The 21,187-nt window shown below is 63.4% G+C and overlaps 1 protein-coding gene across 1 annotated transcript in view; it reads left to right on the forward strand.

Annotated features, from left to right (window-relative positions):
• The first annotated feature begins 5,803 nt into the window (after positions 1 to 5,803).
• CSPG4 (chondroitin sulfate proteoglycan 4) overlaps positions 5,804 to 21,187 on the forward strand; it is a 33,341-nt gene continuing 17,957 nt past the window's right edge. The window contains exon 1 of the mRNA XM_068958648.1: positions 5,804 to 6,036. Coding sequence (XP_068814749.1) covers positions 5,937 to 6,036 — 100 coding nt within the window. The 5' untranslated portion in view covers positions 5,804 to 5,936. The remainder of the gene's footprint in view (positions 6,037 to 21,187) is intronic.

The following is a 21,187-nucleotide window of genomic DNA, read 5'->3' on the forward strand; positions in this document are numbered from 1 at the left end:
GGGCTGTAGCAGCAGGGGCAGACCCAGCTGGGAGTCCAGGTCCCAAAATGGGTGACAGGCTGCAGCTCAGGGGCCAGAGGGGACCAAGGCAGTGGGACAAAGCACAAGGTGCAGGCAGGTGCATGCAGCTCCTGGGGGGCACAAGTTCCCTTTAGCATGCACCAAGGAAGATCCTGCAAGGCAAGAGAGATCCAGGATGAGGGATTTGCTCCAGCTCCGTGAGCAGGTGGACACCCCAGCACTCACCCATCCAGTGACCTGCAGTCTGCAGGAACCCCAGTGCCAACACTGGGTAGGAGAAGGAGCAGGACACAGGGCTGCCACAAGCTCTGGTTCAAACCTACCAGAAGCAGGCAGCACCCACAGCACCCTCAAGCCAGCACAGGCATTCACCCACCACAGCTCCCACAGGGCCAGCTGCACCCAGAGAGCAGCACACAGCAGCAATCCTGCAGCACCCTCCTGCTCCAGGAGCACCCCAGCAGCTGCTCCATCAGGGTGGGCAAGCAGAGGGTGGCAGACTCCCACACTGCTCCAGTGAGTCAGAGCAGATCCCACCACAGCAGCCAGGGTCAGCTGGGAGCCAGGGCAAGTCCTCCCTGCTGCAGCAGGCCCCACTCACACCAGGGCAGCACAGGGGTGACATAGCTCAAGCAGGGAACAAGGGCAAGAGGGGCCTGGGCTTAAATGCAGCCCCAGCATAGAGGCAGGGTGGGGTGGGAGCTCCAGGTGAGGCTGGTCAGGGCAACGAGCACCTCCCAGTGCCCCCAGGGCCCTGACACTCTCGACAGACAGCTTGTTTTCTCCTTAAGCTAACAGCGTTGCAAATCTCTGCTAGGCACAGTCTGGGAAAGAGCCCAGAGCAGAGTCCCCATGCTGCGCCCTTAGCTTCAGGGCCCACCTTCTCCTTGGCTGCTCTCGACATGGCCGTGCGGTGCTCGGGTGCATCGCCGCCGTTCCCCGGCGCAGTGGGTCCCTGTTCTCGCCTGCCGGGGCGTCCCAGCCAGCTCCCGCCGCGGGAGCCGCGGGGCAGGAGCGCTCCTCCCCGCTCCGTGGTGTATGCCACCACCACCGCACTCCTCCGCGGCGTTTTTTATTTATAGTCCCTCATCTTTAATGTTGTAGGCGCAATCCCCAGGACTAGTTCATAAAACCAGAGCTGCAGAAACCTTGCAATTCCCCAGCACGGGGATGTCGCTGTTCATCCAGGCCGCGGCGTCCTCCAATCCCCACCGCCTCCTCTGCCTCCTTGAATTCATTCGCTCGCTCGGAGAAGATGGGGCGTACCAGACTTATTGAGCAAACCAAGGGACGTCCCGCATCAGTCCCCTGGGTGAGCCTAACCACGGGGGTATTTACACATCTGCCCAGCTATTTCTAGCTGTTGTCACGAAGCTTCACATCACTTTCTCTCTGAGCTGTTGGAGACGAAGCAGCTGGGAGCAGCCAGCAAATAATTCCTGACGTAACTGCTATCAACACGGCATGCATCTGTCGAGGCAGGAGCAGCGCTCTCTAACCTGTCTCAACACTTAGCCGAAGCCCCCTTCCTGGGCAAATGTGAGCGTGGCTCACCTGCGTGTCGGTGTTTCGCCACTCTGTGTTTCCTGGTTAACTACGGTGCTTTGAGAGGGGTCATCCTTCCCCGCCGAGCTGTTGCAGCCGGAGGGTGTGAGCTGCATCTCTGGTCGCCCCACTGGATTTCTGCAACAGCTCCACAGCAGGAGCAAGGGGGTCTGCAGATGGTGTCCCTGCTACTGCACCAGCCATGAGAAGAAACATGCATGCTCTGCAAAAATGGCCCCCGGGCTTCTGCAGACTCCTCCGCAGGAGAAGTAGGTCACAGCAGTATCCCCCGTGGGTAGCAAATGCTCGGCCATGGGCCAAGGTGTTGGTGCATCCAGCTCCTCTTCTGCCAGGGAAGCCGCTGCCTGGGTCCTGGGGGCTGGGAGCCCTCCCAGCCAGCTCCAGCGGGTTGCCACCAGGGCATTGTGCTGGCCAGGCTGGATCAAAAAGTTTTCTTTTATTTTGTATTCAATCACTGGAGCATTTGGGAAGACAGATGCTGAGAACTGAAATCCCAGCAGCATTCATGAATTTGTTTCCTCCTGCCAGAACCGGATGGGATATTCCTTCCAAACCCTCGCAGCGCGCTCCAAACACGCTTGCTGCGTTCCTCCCGCCGTATGGTGGGAGGCTGGGCAGCGTTCGCCTTCCCCAGCTGCAGTCCCTCACAGCCATCGGCAACCTGCCTCCTCGCTCCTTGCGTGCCGAAACCCGCCCGCTCCTGGGGGCGAGCGGAGGGGAGGCAGCCCCGGGCCCAGCAGGTAGATCCGCGCTGCGACATCCCAATGCAGGAGTGCCGCGGGCCGCCCGGATCAACCCCACCCCAGACTGCCAGAAACCGCGTCCGCGGAGCGAGCCGAGCGCGGGCGCCAAGGCAGGCGCCCGGGGGCCCTTCGCTGCAGGCGTGAGCCCCAGCGAGGGCTCTCGGTTCCTGCAGGTATCTAGTCCCGGCTTGCTCAGACGGCGGCTGCAGGACACAGGTGGTCCCAAAGGTAGAGAAAGGAAAGCGATGACATAGAGGCTGAGAAAGGCTTTTACGACCCGGGCGCTGGCCGGGCAGCGAGGAGCGGCCGCGGAGCTCAGCCGTTGGCGCCAGCGCCCCGCTGCCCGGCCGGCCCCACCGCCTTTGCAAGGGGCCTGGCAGTCACATCGTGCCCGGAGAGGCCAAGACGCCTTCCCGGGGGCTCCAGCGCACCTCCCCGTCCCGCGGCGCCTTGTCGGCCAGCGCTGAGTGCAGCCCCTGCCCTCCAGGGCTTCTCACCAGGCTTCTGGAAAAGCTGGAGGAGAACCAGAGGAGACCAGCCCGCGCTGGGGTGGGACGCAGCGGACGGAGCACGGGCTCAGGCCGTCAAGCTCGCGGCTGCCTTTTGATTGCTCTCAGGGAGCTGCTGGTCACCAGAGACCCTCCACCTGCCTGTCCTGCCCTTGCCAGCACGATGTCCCCCACCTTAGAGTTGGGGTGGCTGTGGATGGACCATGGATTTCGAATTTCGGATTTTAGCCTTGAGGGAGGAAAAGAGAGAAAAGAGCCAACAGTTTCTAGGACACGTTCAACCAGAGGGGACTCAGGCCACCCAGAAATGCCCTTTTTCCTCTACTCACCCACCAGCCGCTTCCCAGCCACCCTTCACCTCCACCTCGAAGCTCACCCGGAGGGACCCGAGCTCCTGTCCGTCCCCGCTGCCGCCCGGGCTCCCTCTCTGCAGGACACCCCGGACGGAGCCCACGCCGCTGCTTCCAGGCGCCGGCCCCGAAGGAGCAACCCCGCTCCCGGGCCGGCCACGGCGGGCGAGGACGGGCACGCGCTGCAGAGGCGCTGCTCTTCCTCCGCGCGGCGGCCGGCTGAGGCCAGCGGCAGCTCCCCGACGCTCGTCGGCCGCCCGGCCCTAGCCGCTCGCCTCGCAACGAGGAAGGATAACGAACCTCACTGCCTCGGCGAGATGCTCCAGCTCAGGTTGGCCGAATCACTCGAACGCCTAAATCCAGCCCGAGCAAGCAGGAACTGAGCAGCTCGGCTTTGGGGCGTCTTGGGGTTGGTGGGGGAGGGGGGGGGGGACCCGGGCAGAGAAGCAACAAAAAAACCCAAAGACCGGTCTGCCTCCAGGACGATCGAGTCGCGGTTTCAAACAGGATCGCGGCCTCAACCTGGTTAGCAAAAAAACCCCAGCAGTCTCTGATGGTGGCCCCCAGCCCGAACAGCGGCCCTTTCCCGGGGCGAGCTGCAGAAGAGCCGCCCTCGGGGCCACGCCGGCCGGGGCAGCGCGCCGGTCCCCCCCCGACCCCGCCGCCGCAGCGGCAGCGCTCGCCGGGGGCGCGCGGGCAGCAGGCGCCGCTCCCCGCCGCCGGCCGCTGCCGCAGCCCAGATGTTGGCTCCGAAAGGGAAAAACATCCCCCAGCCGCCGCCAGCGCCCGGCTGCAGAATAACAAACGTGCTGTCCAGACGCGGGGCACCGGGCAGCGCTCAGGGCCTCTGAAAGGGCCTCGGTGCTGCAGGGAAAGGGAAAAAAAACCCAGAAAACAGGGAAGTGTTGCTCTCTGCCTGTTCTGGCCGGGCTCGTCTCCAGCCCGGTCCCACCGGCTGCCAGCGGCTGCTGACGCCCCGGACGGACCCGGGCGGCGCGGCCCGCGGCTGGGGCTGCTTCTCTTGCCCTCCCGATGGCAGGAGCAAGCCCGCAGGTCCTTCCCGTGGTCCTCGCGCATCTGCTCCAGCCGCCGGCAGCAAGCAGATCGCTTCGGCCCCGGCTGCCGCTGCCCGAGAAGCTTCGTGCTGCGTCCGACGCGTCGCGTCAGCGCCCAAGCTGTGCGGCGCTTACAGACGAAGAGCCCGGGGAGAGGCGAATCCCGCCGCGGGGGAATGCCGGAGCGCACGGAGACTCTGTTTATGAGCTCAAAACCTTCGAGAGCAGCCAGCCAGCGGGTGGTGGAAACAGCCCGGGGCCGCGGCGCGGGGCGAGCGGCCGGGAGCGGGCACGGGTCCGCGGCCGGCAGGCTGCGAGGGGGGCGAGGCGGGAGGGGGCGCCGGCGGCCGCGGGGACGCGCCGGGGGCCGTCGGGCTGGGCGGTCAGCCGTCGCCCCGTCCACGAACCGCGGGAAAGGGGACGCGTGGCGAAACCGAATCCGCGCGGCTCAGCCCCCGGCTGCGTTCGTACCCCGCCGGCTGAACACCACAACCGAATGAGCTTAACGAGCCCCTGACGATTCCTCATAAGAAGTCACTGAGCAAATGGCACTTCCCGGGTTTATTGAGCGTCTTTGTTAATGAGCTGAAAGGCAGGGCAAACAACACGCTAATCACATTTGCAGCCGATGCGGAGCTGGAAGGTGCGGCGACCGCTGCCGGGAGCGCCAAGTCACCCCGAGGGCCCTGAGGAGGTCACAGAGAAAGCGCTGGGAAATAAACTCATGGGCGACACGCGTCGGGGCGGGGGGGGAAGCACCTGAAACAGAGGCATCCGGAGCTGGCGGCGGAAAAGGCAGAAGCGGGCTGGGGAGAGGGATGGCGAGGCGCGGGGTGAGCTGCGGGCGGAGGAGGAGCGGCACAGCCGGCGCCGGGCGCCAAGGGACGGGCGCCGGCAGCACCCGCGCGGGCCGAGGTGAGCTTAGCCCCGGCCGTCTGCTAAAAAGCGCAGCAAACGTCCTCTTTTGCCCTTTAACGTCTCTCTTTCGGATGCATGCTGCAAAAGGAGATCCCAGCTGATGATGCCGCGCGTGATTTTTGCTTGGCGCTAAGGAAGCTGCTGCGGCCAGCCATAAGCTGGTTTTAAGCCTGCCGCGCTCCCGGCGCCCGCCTCACGTCCGGCCCCCGAAAGTCAGCGTTTCAGCCTAGGCTTGGCACCCCAGCCGGGGGGCTCACGGCGAGAGGGCAGAGCCCCACGCGAGGCTGATGCACCTTTCGGGACCGATCGGGCCGGGCCGGGCCGAGGCACGACCTCGGGCATCCTCTTGTCCAGCCATAATCCGAAAAGCGCAGAGCCGGCGTCGCGCTTCGCCCGGCCGTCCCGGGAGGCGCCCGCCGCGGGCGGCGACGTCCTCGTCTCTCCGCCGCTGGCCGCGGGCCCGGGCAGCCCGGAGCAGGCTGGCGGCAGGACGCGCTCCTCCCCGCGCGTCGCCCCAGCGCCAACAAGGGCGCTTTGAGAGACGCGGGGCGGGGGGATTGCCGAAAGGGAGGCCACTAGCCCTTTAAGAGGGGAAATTTGCTTTGAAATCTGAGCAGATTCCTCCTTCGATCGATGACAGGCGGGAGAAGTTGCAGGTCCCTCCCTCGCAGCACTTTAATATAGTAGTAGAGAAGCGGCGGGCGGGCAGCAGGCGCTGGCTGGGCTGCGCCTCGCTGGTGGGTCCTGGCGGGTGGCTGCCGCGCTGGGGACGCCATGGGCTCCGGAGAGCATCCCGCCGCCCCGCGGCTCCTGCTGCTGCTGCTGCTGCTCGCCGGCCGGCCGCCAGCCCTCCGCGCGGGATCCCCGGCCGGAGGTAAGCCCGTCCCGGGACGGCGTCGCCGGCTGACAGCCGAAGGCTGCGAGAGGGGCGAGGGATGGAGGAAACCGGGCCGGAGAGCGTCAGCGTGGGAGCCAGGGGGCTGCAGCGGCGCGGGAGCGACGGGGGGGAAAGGGCAGGCCGGCGGCCGGGGCCGTTCCCGCGCCCCGGTGCAACGGCGCTCCGTGGGGCGGCCGGGCGCCGGGCTCGGGCCGTCGCTCGCGCAGCCCGGGGGAGCTGGGCCGAGCCGCCCCGGGGCCGCGAGCAGGGTGCGGGAGGCTGGCTGGGGGGCACAGCGCCGGGTCACTGCGGGGCGCCGGCTCGGCGGCGAGCGGAGCCCGTGGTTTATATCCAGCTTTCCCCGCCAAGCGGCCAGGTTGGACCGCGCGGCTCCTAGCGTCGGCGCCGTTCGCCCTCTCGGCATCCTGTTGGTGAGCCCGCCGCCCTGTCGCACCCTCCTCCTCCTCCTGCTGCTGCTGCTGCTGCTGCTGCTGCTCCCTGCGCCGGTTCTGCTCACCCCCTTCCTCCCCGCCCTGCTCCCGGACGGGGCAGAGCCGGGACGGGTCCAAGCCCGAGCGGGCGCCGCGGCGCTCGTCTGTGCCTGAGCCCAAACCTCCGAGCGTCAGCTCGGCGCTTCACGGGCTGTTTCGCCGCCGTCGGCTGCCGCGCGCTGGGTTAGCGGCCTCCGCGACCCCAGCCCGGGCGACGGGGCTCGGCGCCTCTGCCCGCGGCTCCTCCGTGCCCCCTTTGGACGTGCGCGTGGGGGGAAACCGGGCTGCGCCACGGCGCCTGCTGCCTTCAGGAGCAAGCGGGATTTAAAAAGGACGGGGTTTTTTTCTAACTCAAAAAAGTAACATTTCCCTGAGCAGTTCCTCCTCCCTGGCCCTCACCCCAGCCCTGAGAGCCCTGCTCCCGCAGCGGTAGGGTGGGAGCAGGTAGTGGCAGCGCCAGGGAGGTGAGGGGGCAGCAGGCACCCGGGCAGGGATCCTCCCGCCTTGGTCCAAAGCAAAGCCCAGCCCCAGGCTGCCCCTGCGGGGCCGCGCGCGTCCCAGCAGGACGCTGAGGACCGAGGCACAGCGCAAGGCCCAGCGCCGCGCGGGCACAGGGCAGCTGCCCGGCCGGAGCGGCGGCCGCGGCGCAACCCCCCCGGGCTCCTCCTCGGGCCATGCACGAGCTCAGCAGGCAGCAACGAGGGCTCCCGTGCGTCCCCTGCCTCCACCAGCGGCAGGGAGCCGTTTCCGGTGGCAGCCACGAGCCTGAGCGGTGGGAGCCCCGGTCGAGCCCGCCGTTGCCTCCTCCTCGGCAAGCATCCTGCCGCCGGCTGTTTCGCCGCCTGATGGGCTCCTCAGACGGGCCCTCACTCGGTTTCCAGGGGCCTGCTTCCCAGCTTCAACATCCATATCCCCTTGTCCGAGGTACGAAAGCCCAGCAGGTTCTTGTCTTCCATGACACCAGCGAGTTCGTTCTTGCCAGCAGAAATGTCAGAGGGAACAAACAAAACTGTTCATTCTCCCCGTTTGGGAAGTGGAAGCATTTCACGGTTAACGTGGAAAGGAACCCAGGACATTTGGAAGACAATTAAAAGCTTCCCGAGAAATTTTGCAGAAGAAAGGATGCCTTGAGCTTCCTTTGTCTCAACATTTTCTAAATGAGTTATAGACCATATGTAGTCCTTTGCTTCCCAGCCATTTTCTGCGTCTGAGTCCATGTCGGTGCAAGGACAAGGATTACGCTCGAGCCCTCAGCACCCAGGACATCCCTGCAGGTTTCTCGCTGTCCCTGTTCCCTTCCTCAAGAGCAAGCGGCCTCCTAGGATGCAGTCCTCTCCATTCCTTCAGGCTGTCTTTTCCTTTCTTCCTTTTTAATGCACCAAAATATTATGATGCCTGGCAAGCCAAGTGGAAAAAATCCCTTTGTTACTGAACAAAGTGGTCTTCTTCCTTCCAGCACTGACCTTTAGATCCTGGACAGGGATCTACCCACGCAGTGCTGATACCTACTTCTCCATCTCACATGGCTCCAGGGGCTCCCCTGGCACTCTTGGAGATGTTTCATAGCACAAACACGTTTATCGTTTCCAAGATACACAGCATGACCAGACGGCCGCTGCCAGATTTGAACATACTGCGGACGTTTAGCCAGTACCTCTCACTTCTTTGCACAACTGTGCAGTTTCAGACTTCCAGGGCGCTCAGCCCCGTGTGTCGGGTAAGCGAGAGGGTGGCTTTAGGGAAGAGTCAAGTTCATAGCTAGGAGTTCCTGATACATGCCAAGTTCATGGTGAAGGATGCCCTCCGGCACACGGTGGCATGACAGCAAAGGAAGAACGTGAGCAGACGGGCTCCTTGGCCCCCAGACAGGCAACGGGGACGGAGATGGGTTCATGTTTAGAGGCACAGCCTGCGTTTCATGTTGCCTCCTAACCCACGATTAGGGTCTGGGCGTTCTGCCCACCCTGAAAAGGAAAGAGGCACCGTGCATGTCAACAAAGAAAAGATTATATCAAAAGGAGAAAACACTCGTAAAACTTCTCCTCTTGACATCTGAGTGTGAAGGTTTAGTAAACTGTTTCTGCACAGACAGAACAGCTCAGCTCTCCACCAGTTTCCAAGGAGGCCACACATAAGCTGAACTCCCCTTTCTTCAAAAACTTTCTTGCAGAGGATTTTTAATGACGACGGATCTGGGAGGACATAAGACCCTGATGACTAAGCAGATCCGTAGGGTCCCTGCGAGGAGTGTTCACAGCCAGCTTCCAGGACTGACTGTCCAGGAGGGGGGACCAGAGGAACAGCGAATGAAACCCCAAAGTCTCCATTAAAGCCAGCAGTCACCTCTGCCTGTGCCCAGCCTGGGAGCCCAGGCGGGACCCCCACAACACAGGCTCTCGATTAGACCAGGGTGCCACTGTCCAGCCTGGCCGAGGCTCGTGCTGCCCCAGCCTGGACTGCTTGGGTGCCAGCGAGGGCAGAATTTGGACCACTGGATGTCCTGAGAAAGATATCTTGAAATAGTCTGAGCTCATGCCTTGGTAAGCAATGTGCTGGAAGAAAAACACCTCAAGGAATCCTATTGCAAAGACGTGGCTCCTGCAGAGGTTGAGGAAGGGCTCCTGCGGCATGGGGCTCGTGGCTCTCGGGGGTGATGCAGGTGTTGAGCCAGGGCTGAAGTGACACAGGCTCACAGCAGCAAAACGGTCCGAGTCGGCGTCCGCACACAGCTCCGGGCTCTGAAGCTGGGCACATGCTCACGCGCAGCGTGGCAGGGCCCCGCTCACCGTCCTCGCTGCGCTTTTGCAAGACTAGATACGTCCAGCCGCCCCTGCACCCACCTGTCTGGGGCCAGCTGGTGTCGCGGAGAAGTCACAGCAGCGCTTGGTGTTCAATTAAGCGGATGGATAAGGAAAAAGGATGAGATTCGTCTCACTTTGATTTAGCTACCTAGGGGTTAGGAATCAAGGCTCGTAGCTGAAGACCCATAGAGGAAATAGAGGAGACAGCTGCCCCCATCGCTCTCCTGGGAGCATAGGGAGAACCTGCACCACGTAACCTGTGAGTGGCCAACGCGAGGTGGACCACGTCCATGCCCCGGGCCCAGCCTTGCCCCCGCGGCGTCGCCTCCCGCCGAGGCCGGGTCCCTTCCACCTGGCGCAGGCCGGCGAGGAGCCGCTCCTCCGCTCGCCCGCGTTCACGGCACCGGGGAGTTGCCTCAGATGTTCCTCTCGGCTACTTTTGGAAATCTAAACGATTTATTCATACTTTCTTTTTGTAAATGCTCTACATGTTTTGAGGTCATAGTTCCAAGCAGCTGGAAAAGCTTCCAGCTGATGGGAAAGAACAGGAAAAAGTATGAAAGGGGGAGAATGCAAACTGGTATCGTGGGAATCGTGGAGGAATATTCATGTCTCACTCTTATATTTAGCAACAGAAGGCTGCAGGCGAATACATAGTAAGCACAGTCCTCAAAGACAGCAGCACAGGGTTAACCTCAGCCTCGAGTAACTAACATCAGGTTGAGCGCTGGACAGTAACATGACTTCATAAACTTTAGGCTAATGTTGTCTGTGTGCCTAAATTAAGCTCAAAGCACAGACTGTTCGCAACAGGCGTTGAATCCAGCCCAGCGCTTTGGCTCCCAGGGGCCGCTCTCTGAGTCCTTTCCAGGTGGCTAAAGAAATCCGGGCTCAAGCTTTTCTCCTTTTTGGGAATCCAGACGCCCCGAGCGTTAGCGCTGTCGTGGGTTTCATCAGCCCACATTCTTCAGCTGGGAAAGTCCTGGAAGCTCCTTGGCTCGTGTTTCTATACTGCACAAACGAGACGCGGGTGCTGCCTGGATGTCCCGCGGTGGGTACGGGAAAACAGGCCAGAAGGAACCCCAGAAACAAGTGCAGCTGCCCCTGGGCAGCCGCTGTCTGCCTCTGCCAGCAGGAGCCCACGGCAGGTTGGGCTGTACCTCAGCCCAGCTGTCAGTCCAACCTCTTCACTGCTCTGTGTCTCCAAACTGCCTGGAGACACGGAGCGAGGCGGGCACCCATCAGAGGTCCCTCGTTGCCAGACCGGACCTTCCTCCAGCCATCTGCATCTTTCCTGGCACTGCGGCAACGCACTACCGCGCTGCCCCTTACCCGGTAGGGCAGCAGCCTTTAGCCCTTCTCAGCAGATAAACCCTGCATCCCCTGCGCATCTGCGAGCCAGGCACCCAGGTGGCCCTGCCACGGCAAACGGGAAGGGTTTAGGTGACCCCCCTCTATGGGGAGACTCCAGCTCCTTAAGTATTCCTGATCCCTGGAGATTCCTGTAGCTTTGTAAGGGCTCAGCTGCGGTTTAAGGTCTGTGTTGGCAATGGGATGTCCAGCATAGTTTCGCCAGGGTAAATGCAACAGAGAAACTAAAATGAAGAGAAATGTCTTCATAATCTTTCTTCCTGTACTGCGGCAAAGGTAGAAAGAAGACAGTCCCTTGTGATGCTTATTTGATTTGTAAAGTTTGCAGAAGGACCCGAAGCTTTCTGTTAATGTGCAAGAACTGGAGGAAAAGGAAGCTCTAGAAAGCATCCTTAAATAGGAAGGAAATTAGTTACCTAACTGCTTTCAAACATGTAGATCTTCAGCCGTGCCTCAGCTTACAAATCAGGGAGTTAGCCGTGTAGCAGCTGGAAGCTGTTCCTGCCAGTATGCACTCACACACACACACGCACCCCCACCCACCCCCCCACAAACCCACATGCAGACGCTGCCTCGCAAATGCCAAGCGGTTTCTGCAGGTATAAATACTTAACCAGAAGTGTTTGTGTCTGTGCAGGTTGTCTGAGTGCCTCTACACGAGCGCGTCCTTGTGTGTTTGTGTCTGCTTGCTTGAGTGTCTATTGACAAGGTCCTGAAGCTGCAAAGACCTGATCCAAATCTAGGTCCAGATTTTAGGCACTTGCGTGAGCAGCGAACGCACTTTGTCCTATTCCAAAGATAAGGGCTATTGTGCAAAATAGAAACCAGAGTGAGGACAGCCCAAGATTCTGCAAGACTGGGCTTAAAACCACATAAGTAGGCTTTCTGCAATACTCCAGCAGTTCTGTTTCCAGACCTAGCTTTTCCAAATCCAAGGATGGGGAGAATCCAGGTTTGGTTTGAGTTTGGGGCAGTCTGGGCCATAGTTTGTTAAAACCAGCTTCCATGTCTGAGACTTCAGGTCTGGCAACACCATGCGTGCCGCTTGGCTTTGGGGAGGCGAAAGGCCAGCTCCAGCTGAGGCTGCCGAGCTGCTGCCAGCTGAGCCAGCACCGGGGCAGATGCTAAGCAAAAGGAGCAGAGACTGGGCCACATCTGCAGGGGGGCAAGGAAGGCTGGGCAGATATGGGGGAGCAAAATGCTTTGGGATGGAGTTTTGGGAAATTCCTTCTCCCGGAGGAGACCAGCAATCTCCTGCCCTTTCCCAGGCATTTCAATCTCCCCTCGGTAGTATCGAATGGGGACTAAGCCACATATACTGGTTTGCAAAAACTGCTTAGCTGCCAGCCATCTCTCAGAACGGACCCTCCAAGCATCCTTCTACCAGCTGGTAGAGAGGGGGACAAAAGATCGTGGTCCTGTTTGTGCCCCGTGCCCCATATCCCAGATCCAAGAGTGTGATAAATTCGTATTTTCCATTCCTTCCTCTCTCTCGTTCTGGGTGTGTCGCATGTTCCAGTTTTGCAGCGCTCCGTGTAATACCACGGGGTATTGCAGCGTGCTGAACGGTTGCTCTTGGCTGCCTGACAGACAGACAGACAGTAGCAGACAGAAAAGCAACCTGGGGAAGGGAGGGCATCGCTAAAAATTGATGGGAGCAGAGAAAGTCACGGGGAGAACCGCACAGACTCAAGGTGGCTGGGCCCCTCACAAGCCTCCGCCTGAAGAAGTGATAAAAGTAACATTCATCCCTTGCCGTGCCATTAAGCTCCAAATCCCGTGACTCACTGGTTATTAAAGGAGCCTTTATGGGCAATGAGTCAGTTAGGAATGGGATTGGTGAATATTTTTTTCTTCTTTTGCCCAAATCTTGGGTTTTCTTGGGTGGTTGTTTTTCCTTCCTTCTGTAGGTGGGTGGAGGAGCCCTTGTGGCGAGGGAAGGTGGGGCCTCCACCGCTGCGTGCACACACCTCCCGGCGTCCGGCCATGCCGCTTCAGCCTGCCACTGCGGAGAGGGATGTGTTTTTTGTGGGTTGTGTGAATCAGAGCCTCTGGCTCCATGGGGCGGTTTGGGCATTGCTGGCTATTTTGGCTAATTTTCACAGCAAAGGTTGCTCTGTTTTGTCCCGTCCCTCCTGTGCCCGTAGGAGGGGGAGTGCTCCTGTCGACTCGAGGCTGGAGCCGGACCCTCGTCTCCGCTGGTGTTCCCCAGCTGAACACCTGCATTAGATTAGCCCCGGCACTACGAACGGTGCTGGCCAGTGTGCCAGGGCTGCAGCCCAGCTGACGAGCCGCCTGGGCTAGTTCACAGGGCGCTGTGCCACGGGGATGGATGCCCTGCGACTAGCTCCCTGGTGCCACCTCTGGGACCTCTGCTCTGGCTGAGGCGGTCATGACCTGGCAAAGACCTGGGCAAAGACCTGGGCAAAGACCTGGACAGGGCGGTGGGCAGCCCGCTCCAGGTGGTCCTGCTGGAGCAGGGGAGTTGAGCTAGATGGTCTCCAAAGGTCCTTTCCAACCTCAGCCATGCTGTGGCTCTGAGATTCTGGGTGCAAGGTGCTGCGGCGTGGCCAGTCTCGTACGGGGTGAACGGTGCCCGGCTCAGCAAGGTGCCACGTTAGGTGGGAAGAAGCAGGTTTGCCGTGACTACAGGTTTGCCGCTTTCTATTCAGGTTATCTAGTCTTGCTTTCATCACCCTCTAGATTACTTTCTTTTTCACGTGGGGAATAGCTAAGCTCAGTTCTTCCCTGGTTTCAGTGGAGACCTCTTGCTGCTTAGGCCAGGGAGAGATCTGCCCCGGGCGGAGGAGCTGCCAGGAAAAATTCCCATCGCCTTCTTCCATGCGCTACTCCCGCTCCTGGCGCGAGGACTGGTGTCAGCGGAGCGGTCCCCCGGAGCCGCTTCCAAGCTCCCCAAGAGCCCCGGGCTCTAGCGGGCCGGGGAAGGACGGGGATCGCAACAATCCAGAGCTCATTAGCAGCTGAGTCATTTTCCATCTGTTAACGAGCTGTGACAACGAAAGGCCTCCCTAGTGCCCCTCCAAAGACAAGAAGCTCTGGGTACATGTGAGAATGGGGGGCTTGGGGGGCTCCCGGCCCGCGGGGACTCGGGAGGAATTTTCCGTTTCCTTCCCTGCCTGGTCCTCAGCGCCACATAGATCCCCGGGCTTTGCTTGAGCCAGGCTCTGAGGTTTTATATATCCTGTCCCACACAATTTCTGGGTCCGCTGGGTCATTTCCTCTGGGAACCGGGGCGGAGGAGGCTGAGAGAGGAAAGTTTTGGCCCGAGGTAGATGTGGCTGAGAAAAGCCGCCTGGGCTGCCCGGCAGCCTGAGAGGGGATGGATGCGCTCACTTCTGCATGCCCCCGGCTCACACGTCCCGGCCTCTCCGCATATACATTCACCCGACGCTATAAATAGAGGGCAGGCAAGCAGGCATCTATTTTCTCTATAAACATAACCCCTCGGCTTGTTTCTCATAGACAGGAAAGCCATAGGGATAATAAATTCTGGTCTTGGGAGGAAGAGACAGGGCAGGGAGGGGGACCTCTTTGGCAGGCACGAGGACAAGAAAGGAGAGAGCAGAGCAGAGCAGAGATTCAGGGATTTTTGCTGCCGAAAGGGGCAAAAAACCCCATTTCTTTGCAGTTAGAGCTGCAAGGCTGGACCACCGGGCAGGCAGTTCAGTGTATATCACGCACAGAAGGGCAAAAAAATATCCCTTCCTCCTTTCTTTCCCTTCTCGTGCTGCAGCCCCCCTCCCCGTCCACGCAGGCGGCCTTTTCTGTCCGCCTCGCAGCGCCTGGGCCAGCCCTTCCCGCGCCCGAGCAAAGGCCCGGCCGCCCCGGCGTTGCGCCTTTCCCGGCGCCTTCCCCCAGCCCCTGATGGAGTCCGAAATGAAACCCAGCGGGTAGCTCCCGGCAGAGCTTCAAAAGCTCCCTCGGCGTGCCTGCCTCCTCGCTTTTCTTTTCTACATCTTTCCCCCCCCAGCTGGCCGATAAGTCTCCCCTCGTCTTGGCGCTTCCCAGGCAGTTCGCTACACGCCGGGCTGGGAAACGGCCGAGCCGGAGCCGGGGCGAGTGGAAACGGGCCCCGCTCCAGCCCTTGCTGTTTGTTTACACCAGGCAGGGATCGCTCCGGTAACGTTTAGCCATTCCAGGGATGCTTTTGAACGCCTGGCTTTGCTCTCCTGGTCCTTAAGTCGTGTCCTGGGAGGACAGCTTCCCACCCGCCGCTCGGGAGAGCTTGGGAGTTGCGGACCGGGTCTCCAGCCCGGGAGGTGCAGGGACAGGATTTGGGGAGAGGATATGGGGGGGGGGGGGCGGCAGGCAGGATATGTTCATAGCGGGTCCCCAGGTCCCAGGTGACCCTGCCTCCCAGCTCCTTCTGCTAGGCCTCGAGGTCCCCCTGCTGACCCTGCTCTCCGCAGCCCCCAGACATGCTCCGGGCTCCTCGTTCCCACCTTGAGGCACCTTAAAAGTCACGGGTGAGCACGGAGCAGGAGATGCGCCATAGCGGGGATTTTGCGCAGGCACGGCCAGACCCCGCGCCGGGCGTCGTGCGCCCTCCCGCAGCCGTGCAAAGCCCCCTGCCCCAAGCTGCTGGCCGCAGCCCGGCCGCCGCTCCGCTGGCCCGCAGCCCCGCGAGCGGCGAAAGCCCGGGGCCGGCCGCAGCGCGTGGGCTGCCTCCCGGGCCCGCTCGGCTCCTCCGCACGGCGCTGAGCCGCAGCCCTGGCCAGCTCCTCTCGACTCCCCATCAACTCGCTGGTGCCGCGAACGCAAAGCCGAACTGTCCCCCCATTTTGCAGAGGGCTGGTGGCAAGACCGGCCGGGAGCTCGCGGGTGGCATCTCCCCGTCCCCTGGCAGCCAAAATGGAAACTGGCCCTTTCTCCCGCTCGAGCGCCTCCAGGAGCTGGGGCCTGCAGAAAAATTACCCTAAAACTCCGGCACCCGAGCGTGGGGCTCCCCACGCGTGGGTGGGCGCAGTTTCCCGCGCGCACTGAACCGCGCGGCGCCTGCTCGGCCGAGGGCTCTTCCGCGCGGGGCGGGCAGGGAACGCTGCGGGCGCGCGGGCCAGGGTGCGCAGGGTGGAGTCGGGAAAGCCGTCCAGCCAAAAAGAGAGGGAGAGCCAGCCTGAGAGAAGGAAAGAAAAGAAAGAAAGAAAAAAAAAGAAGAGCAAAACCCGCCTTGGGATGGTTTGGAAACCACGTCCTCGGGGGCTGATACAATCTTTCCAGGCCAACTTGTGCTGGCAGCCGGGCGCCTCCGTGAGCCTGAGTCACACTGCAGGGGACGTCACAAAAGCCTCATTTAGCCTCCTGCTTCCCCCCCAAACCTCCCACTTTCTCCCCCTCCTTCTTCTCCCAGAGCAACAACTCCAACCACTGCTTCCAACTCGGGCTTATTTCCTCAGTCCCTCCGGAGTCCTTCAGCCACATGTAATTAAAACCCCTTCATCTCTGCCTGCCGCTCGCGCGGGGGGAGCGGCTCCAGCGCAGGCGCGGGCCGACGCCGGCGCTGCTCGTCCGGAGCCTCGGCAAGAGCTTCCCGCGGGCCGCGGGAACGGCGCGTTCCCCGGCCCGCATCCCGCCGCCGCGGCCCCCGGCCCGCCTGCGGGGCTGCGGCACATGTGGGCAGGATGTGCTCCGCCAGATGCAGGCACGCCGCCTTGCAGAGGAGGCCGGGGAAGGAGAGCAGCAGACGCAGGAGGGAGGGCGGGAGGGAGAACAGCTGGGGAGACCAAGAGGAACCGGAGTAATAAACACAGGCGGAGATTTGCAAAGAGGTGCAGGGCAGCCAGAGGTAGCGGCCGCCTCCGCCAGAGCCGGAAAAGGGTTCACGTGACGCCGGCCACCTTGGTCAAGCGCTCCGCGTCGGAGCCCCTCGGCCCTGCCGGGGCACCCGGTGCCCGCCACTCAGCCCCGAACGGCCGACGCGCTTTGCACGGCCAGGGCGGCGACTCTGCCGCCGTCGGCGGGTGCAAACCACGGCTCTGACCACGGCGAGCGGCTGGCCCGCGGTAGCAGCTGGGAACGGTGCCGAGGCGCTCCCGGCAAGGGGCTAGCGGCTTTGTCGGCAGCAACTCTGCTGTTCGGCACTGGTTTTGCAGCACGGCCGAGCCGCTGGGCGGGCACCGCTGCGGATAAAACTGGCATGCGGGGAGAAGAGCAAAAGCTTTCCCGCGTGCCAGCGCAGCGCAGGGCTGGATGCGTGTGATGCGCTGGGGGAAACGAGGCCGTCACCGTCCCGGCTGCTGTCCGCTCACCCCGGCAGCTCCCGCCGGCGGGACCCCGCTCCGCGGCAGCTCCCGCCGCCGGCAGCACGAGCCGCGCACAAGCCCTGGCCGGCAGCCACCGCACCGGACGTGCACCGGCGGCAGCCGCTGAAGCCAGCGTGGCTGCTCGCTCGCCCAGAGCGTGTTTTCGGGCGCCCACCCCGCCAGCGGCGGGAGGCACCGGCTCCCATCAGCCCGCTCCGAGGTGGCACCTCCTGCGGGCTGGGCCGAGGCGCCGGGGCCGGCTCAGCCCTCCGTCCCAAGGGACGCATCCCTCTGGGACCCGGCAGGCTCCCGTGCAGCGCGATGGCTCGCAGGGGCGAAGGTGGATGCGGACGCGGGGCGGTCCGGAGGTGCCGGCTCGCTGCCCGCCCGCCGCGCCGGCCGGAGCGTCCCTTTGCCAGGCTGGCACGTGGCGTTGGCGCAGCGCGGGGCCGGCTGAGGACCGAGGCAGCTCGCTCCCTTATAAAGCCATTTAAAAAAAAAAAAACCCCACTAACCCTCGGCGGGCCCCAAAACAAACTGCTGCTGACGCGGCCAAGGAGGAATGCCCTTCCCCGCGCCGGCCCCCGGCGCCCCGCGGGGCTGCGCAGCCTGGCCGCGGCCCCTCGCACCGCCGCCGCCGGCAGTCGGCGGCCGCCCGCAGCCGGAGCTCCCCGCCTGTTTTCCCACCTGACGCCCAACTTGGGCGGCCGGGGCAGGAAACCGCTGCAAACACACGGCCCCTTTCAGGCAGCAGGCGCTGGCCGTGGTGGCGGGGAGGGGGGGGTGCAGGGCGCTGCGCTCCGGGCTGCTGCCCCCCCGGCTCTGCTCCCCGCGCCTGGCCCGAGGGGGCTCCCCACGGGGGACTCGCGGTGGCGAAACACCCGTGCGAGCAGGTTTTTTTCCCGGGGGAAAAAAAAAAAAAGGGGAAGAGGGGGAAAAAAAGCCCCGAAAGCCCCTGTGGCCCTTGTTGGCACCCCCGAGGCTGTGCACGCACGGTGCACCTCCCCATCACTGCTGCCCCGGGGGCTTTTCCAGCCGGCCTGGGCCCCAGGGCGACGACTTACCAGAGGGCCCAGCAGACAGCAGCATCCTGGGCTGGGTGGCCAAGCCCAGCATCCTTCCCCGGGCTCCCCCCGGCCCCCCTCCTCGGGGATCCCCCCGACCCCCTTCCCCGGGGCTCCCCCTGGTCCCCCTCCCCGGGGCTCCCCCCGACCCCCTTCCCCGGGGCTCCCCCCGGTCCCCCTCCCCGGGGCTCCCCCCACCCCCCCTCCTCGGGGATCCCCCCTTCCCCGGGGCTCCCCCCGACCCCCTTCCCCATGGCTCCCCCCAGCCCCCCTCCTCGGGGCTCCCCCCGACCCCCTTCCCCAGGGCTCCCCCCAGTCCCCCTCCCCGGGGCTCCCCCCAGCCCCCTTCCCCGGGGCTCCCCCCAGTCCCCCTCCTCGGGGATGCCCCTGATCCCCTTCCCCGGGGCTCCCCCCAGCCCCCTTTCCCCAGGGCTCCCCCCGACCCCTTCCCCAGGGCTCCCCCCGGCCCCTTTCCCCAGGGCTCCCTCCTGGCCCCCCTCCCTGGGGTTCCCTCCAGCCCGCTTCCCTGGGGCTCCCCCAACCCCCTTCCCCGGGGCTCCCCCCGGCTCACTTCCCCGAGGACCCCCCGACCCCTTCCTCGGGGCTCCCCCCAGCCCCTTCCCCGAGGCTCCCTCCGGCCCCCCTCCCCAGGGTTCCCCCTGGCCCCCTTCCTCGGGGATCCCCCCGGCCCCTTTCCCCGTGGCTCCCCCCAGCCCCCTTTCCCCGGGGCTCCCCCCGACCCCCTCCTTGGGGATCCCCCAGGCCCCTTCCTCGGGGCTCCCCCCGGCCCCCTTGCTCCCGGGCGCCCACCCCGGGGTACCGCCAGCTGCGCAGCCCGCTGGGGCACCCGGGGGTGCCCGCGCACACGTGCTGCGGCCGCCGCGGCCAACGCGGCCCCCTGCGAGCGCGGGGGAGTCCCCAGGCGCTGAAAAACCACCGTTCCCAACGCCCAGAGGCCAAAAATACCGCGTGGGGCCCGGAAGGGGCCGAGGCGGAGGGGCAGGCGGCCAGGGCGCCCCGGCCCCCCGGCCCGCCGGCGGCGCACGTGGTGGCAGCCCCCACGGGCGCCCGGGGCCACGCGCATGCACGCGCCTTCCCTTGTTTGTGCAGCCCCGGGAGGGGAGCGCCGCGCGGGACGTTTCCCAGCGGCCAGCGCCGACCTCATGTTTTTTTCTTGCTATTTTTTGGTTTTTTTCTTTTCCAATGCAAAAAAGGACAGCGCAGCCTGTAATGTGCTGGCGGCTGGCCGGCCGCTCGGAAACTCTGAGCGAGGCTGCGCCCCGCGAGGCCGCAGAGCGCCGTTCCCCGCGGGCCCGCTGGGGACACGCGTTATTTTTATGCTCGGGGGCTGAGCCCCTGGGAGTCCAGCTGAGCGGGGCGGCCGGGGCGCCCGCCGCGAGCCGGAGCCCGGCCGCGCCGCACCCAGACCCTATTGCGCCCATCAGGGACGGGAGGGCGACCTCAGGCCCGCCGGCCGGGGCCGAGGCTCGGGAACGGCGCTGGCGGGTCGCGGGAGCGAAGCCGCGCGGGGGGCATCGCCGCCGGGGTGCCAGGACGCCGAGCCCGAGCCCGAATCGGAGCGGCCTTCCCAGCGCGCCGGGCCACGCGGAGCGCCCTGGCCCAGCGGCGACGGGCAAGCTCGCCAGCGCGCGCTCCTGCCCGCACCTCTATCCTTTCATGGCCCCGCTAGCGGAAACGGGGCGTCCCGGACAGGCTGCGGAGCGGGGAACGAGAGCAGGACTGAAATAAAACAGGGATTCAGGAAGACAAACAGCAGTAACTCACATTATCGTGACTTGCTCACCAGAGAAAAATCCCAAAGCCTTGCGGAGCCTGGGCAAAGGGCCCTCCTCCACCAGCCAACGGCAGCGCTCCCCTGGGCACCAGCACTTTCAGTAACTTTTTATTATTATTCTTTTGAGAGAGAAACAGAAGAAAAGCATCTCTGGCAGCCTGGGGAGAATTGAGGCGGGACAGACTGTGCTAGCTGCAAGAATTGCTGGGCAAGGTCCCCTGCCCCTTGGCGCGCAGCACAACCGTCTCCTCCAGCCTCAGAAACGACTGACATGATCCCCAGGTCCCCGCTCCCTGTCCCGGCGGATGTCAGGTCAGGACAGAGGCAAAGGAGTCGCAAGTGGGTTAGGTGCAGGCCCAGGCGCAGAGGAAGCCGGGGCCCTGCAAAGCTCTCCGGCTCCGTGAGAGCAGCCACTCAGCGCCCGTCTGAAGGCCACATTTTTTGGATTAAGGGAAGCCACAAAGCCAAAAAACGTTGAAAAATCTCAGTGGGAGCTGGAGCACAGACTGTGCACGCATGGCGGGGAAACCTCTGTGGGAGCCAGAACGCAACGTGCATGCAATACCTCCGGGGGACCAAAATACGCTGCCTGCACGTGTGCAGGCATCCCTGGGGGCCTGGAGCGCAACCACGCGTGCCTGTGCAGAGAGCAGGGGCGAGGAGGGAGAGCAAAGGTCCCCTTTGCAACACGCTGCAGCCGTTCTGCTCGCAAAGCAGCGGGTGGCCGAGCGCCGCGGGCACCACCCGACACAGCAGCCACCACCCTGTACCAAGAGGGCCGGCACCACCCGGCAAAGCGCAGCGGGGCTGCTTGTTTTCGCAAAGACCCTTGGAAGGAGGGGAGAGGTTCAAGAGAGGACAGTGACCTTTAACGGCCATGCAAATGACAGCGAAGCTCCTGTGATTCACTGGCTCAGTCAAAGAGGACGGGGATGCCAGTGACACATGCCAACTGCATGCACAAGAACCAGGAAATGAGCAGGCTTGAGTAAGACATGCTGGCAGCCCTGCCCTGGGCTGAGTAAAAGGCATGGTATTAAAGCAAGCGCTCGATATTTCCATGCTGCCGTTTCATCCCTGCCCACAGCGGATGGGGTTACGGCCCTCGCAACGCTCAGGTTCCCCGTACTGGATTGAGAAGGAAAAGTGACAAGTCGAAGTGGATAGAGCGTCACAGCTCTGCCTGCGCCCTGCAAGCCGCCACCGTTCCCGGTAACCTTACCGGTGACAGGATCATCTCAAACCGCTCGCTGCTGTGGCTGCTTGTTGCTGCGCTAGGCTCGTGTCTGCTGCGCCACCCCATGAGCAAGTCCCACCTGCAAGAGCAGGGAGAGCCTGCCTGAGGTCCTGCCGGTTCCCGTGGCCG

Source organism: Struthio camelus, chromosome 12 (assembly GCF_040807025.1).
Source record: "Struthio camelus isolate bStrCam1 chromosome 12, bStrCam1.hap1, whole genome shotgun sequence".
Lineage (NCBI taxonomy): Eukaryota > Metazoa > Chordata > Aves > Struthioniformes > Struthionidae > Struthio > Struthio camelus.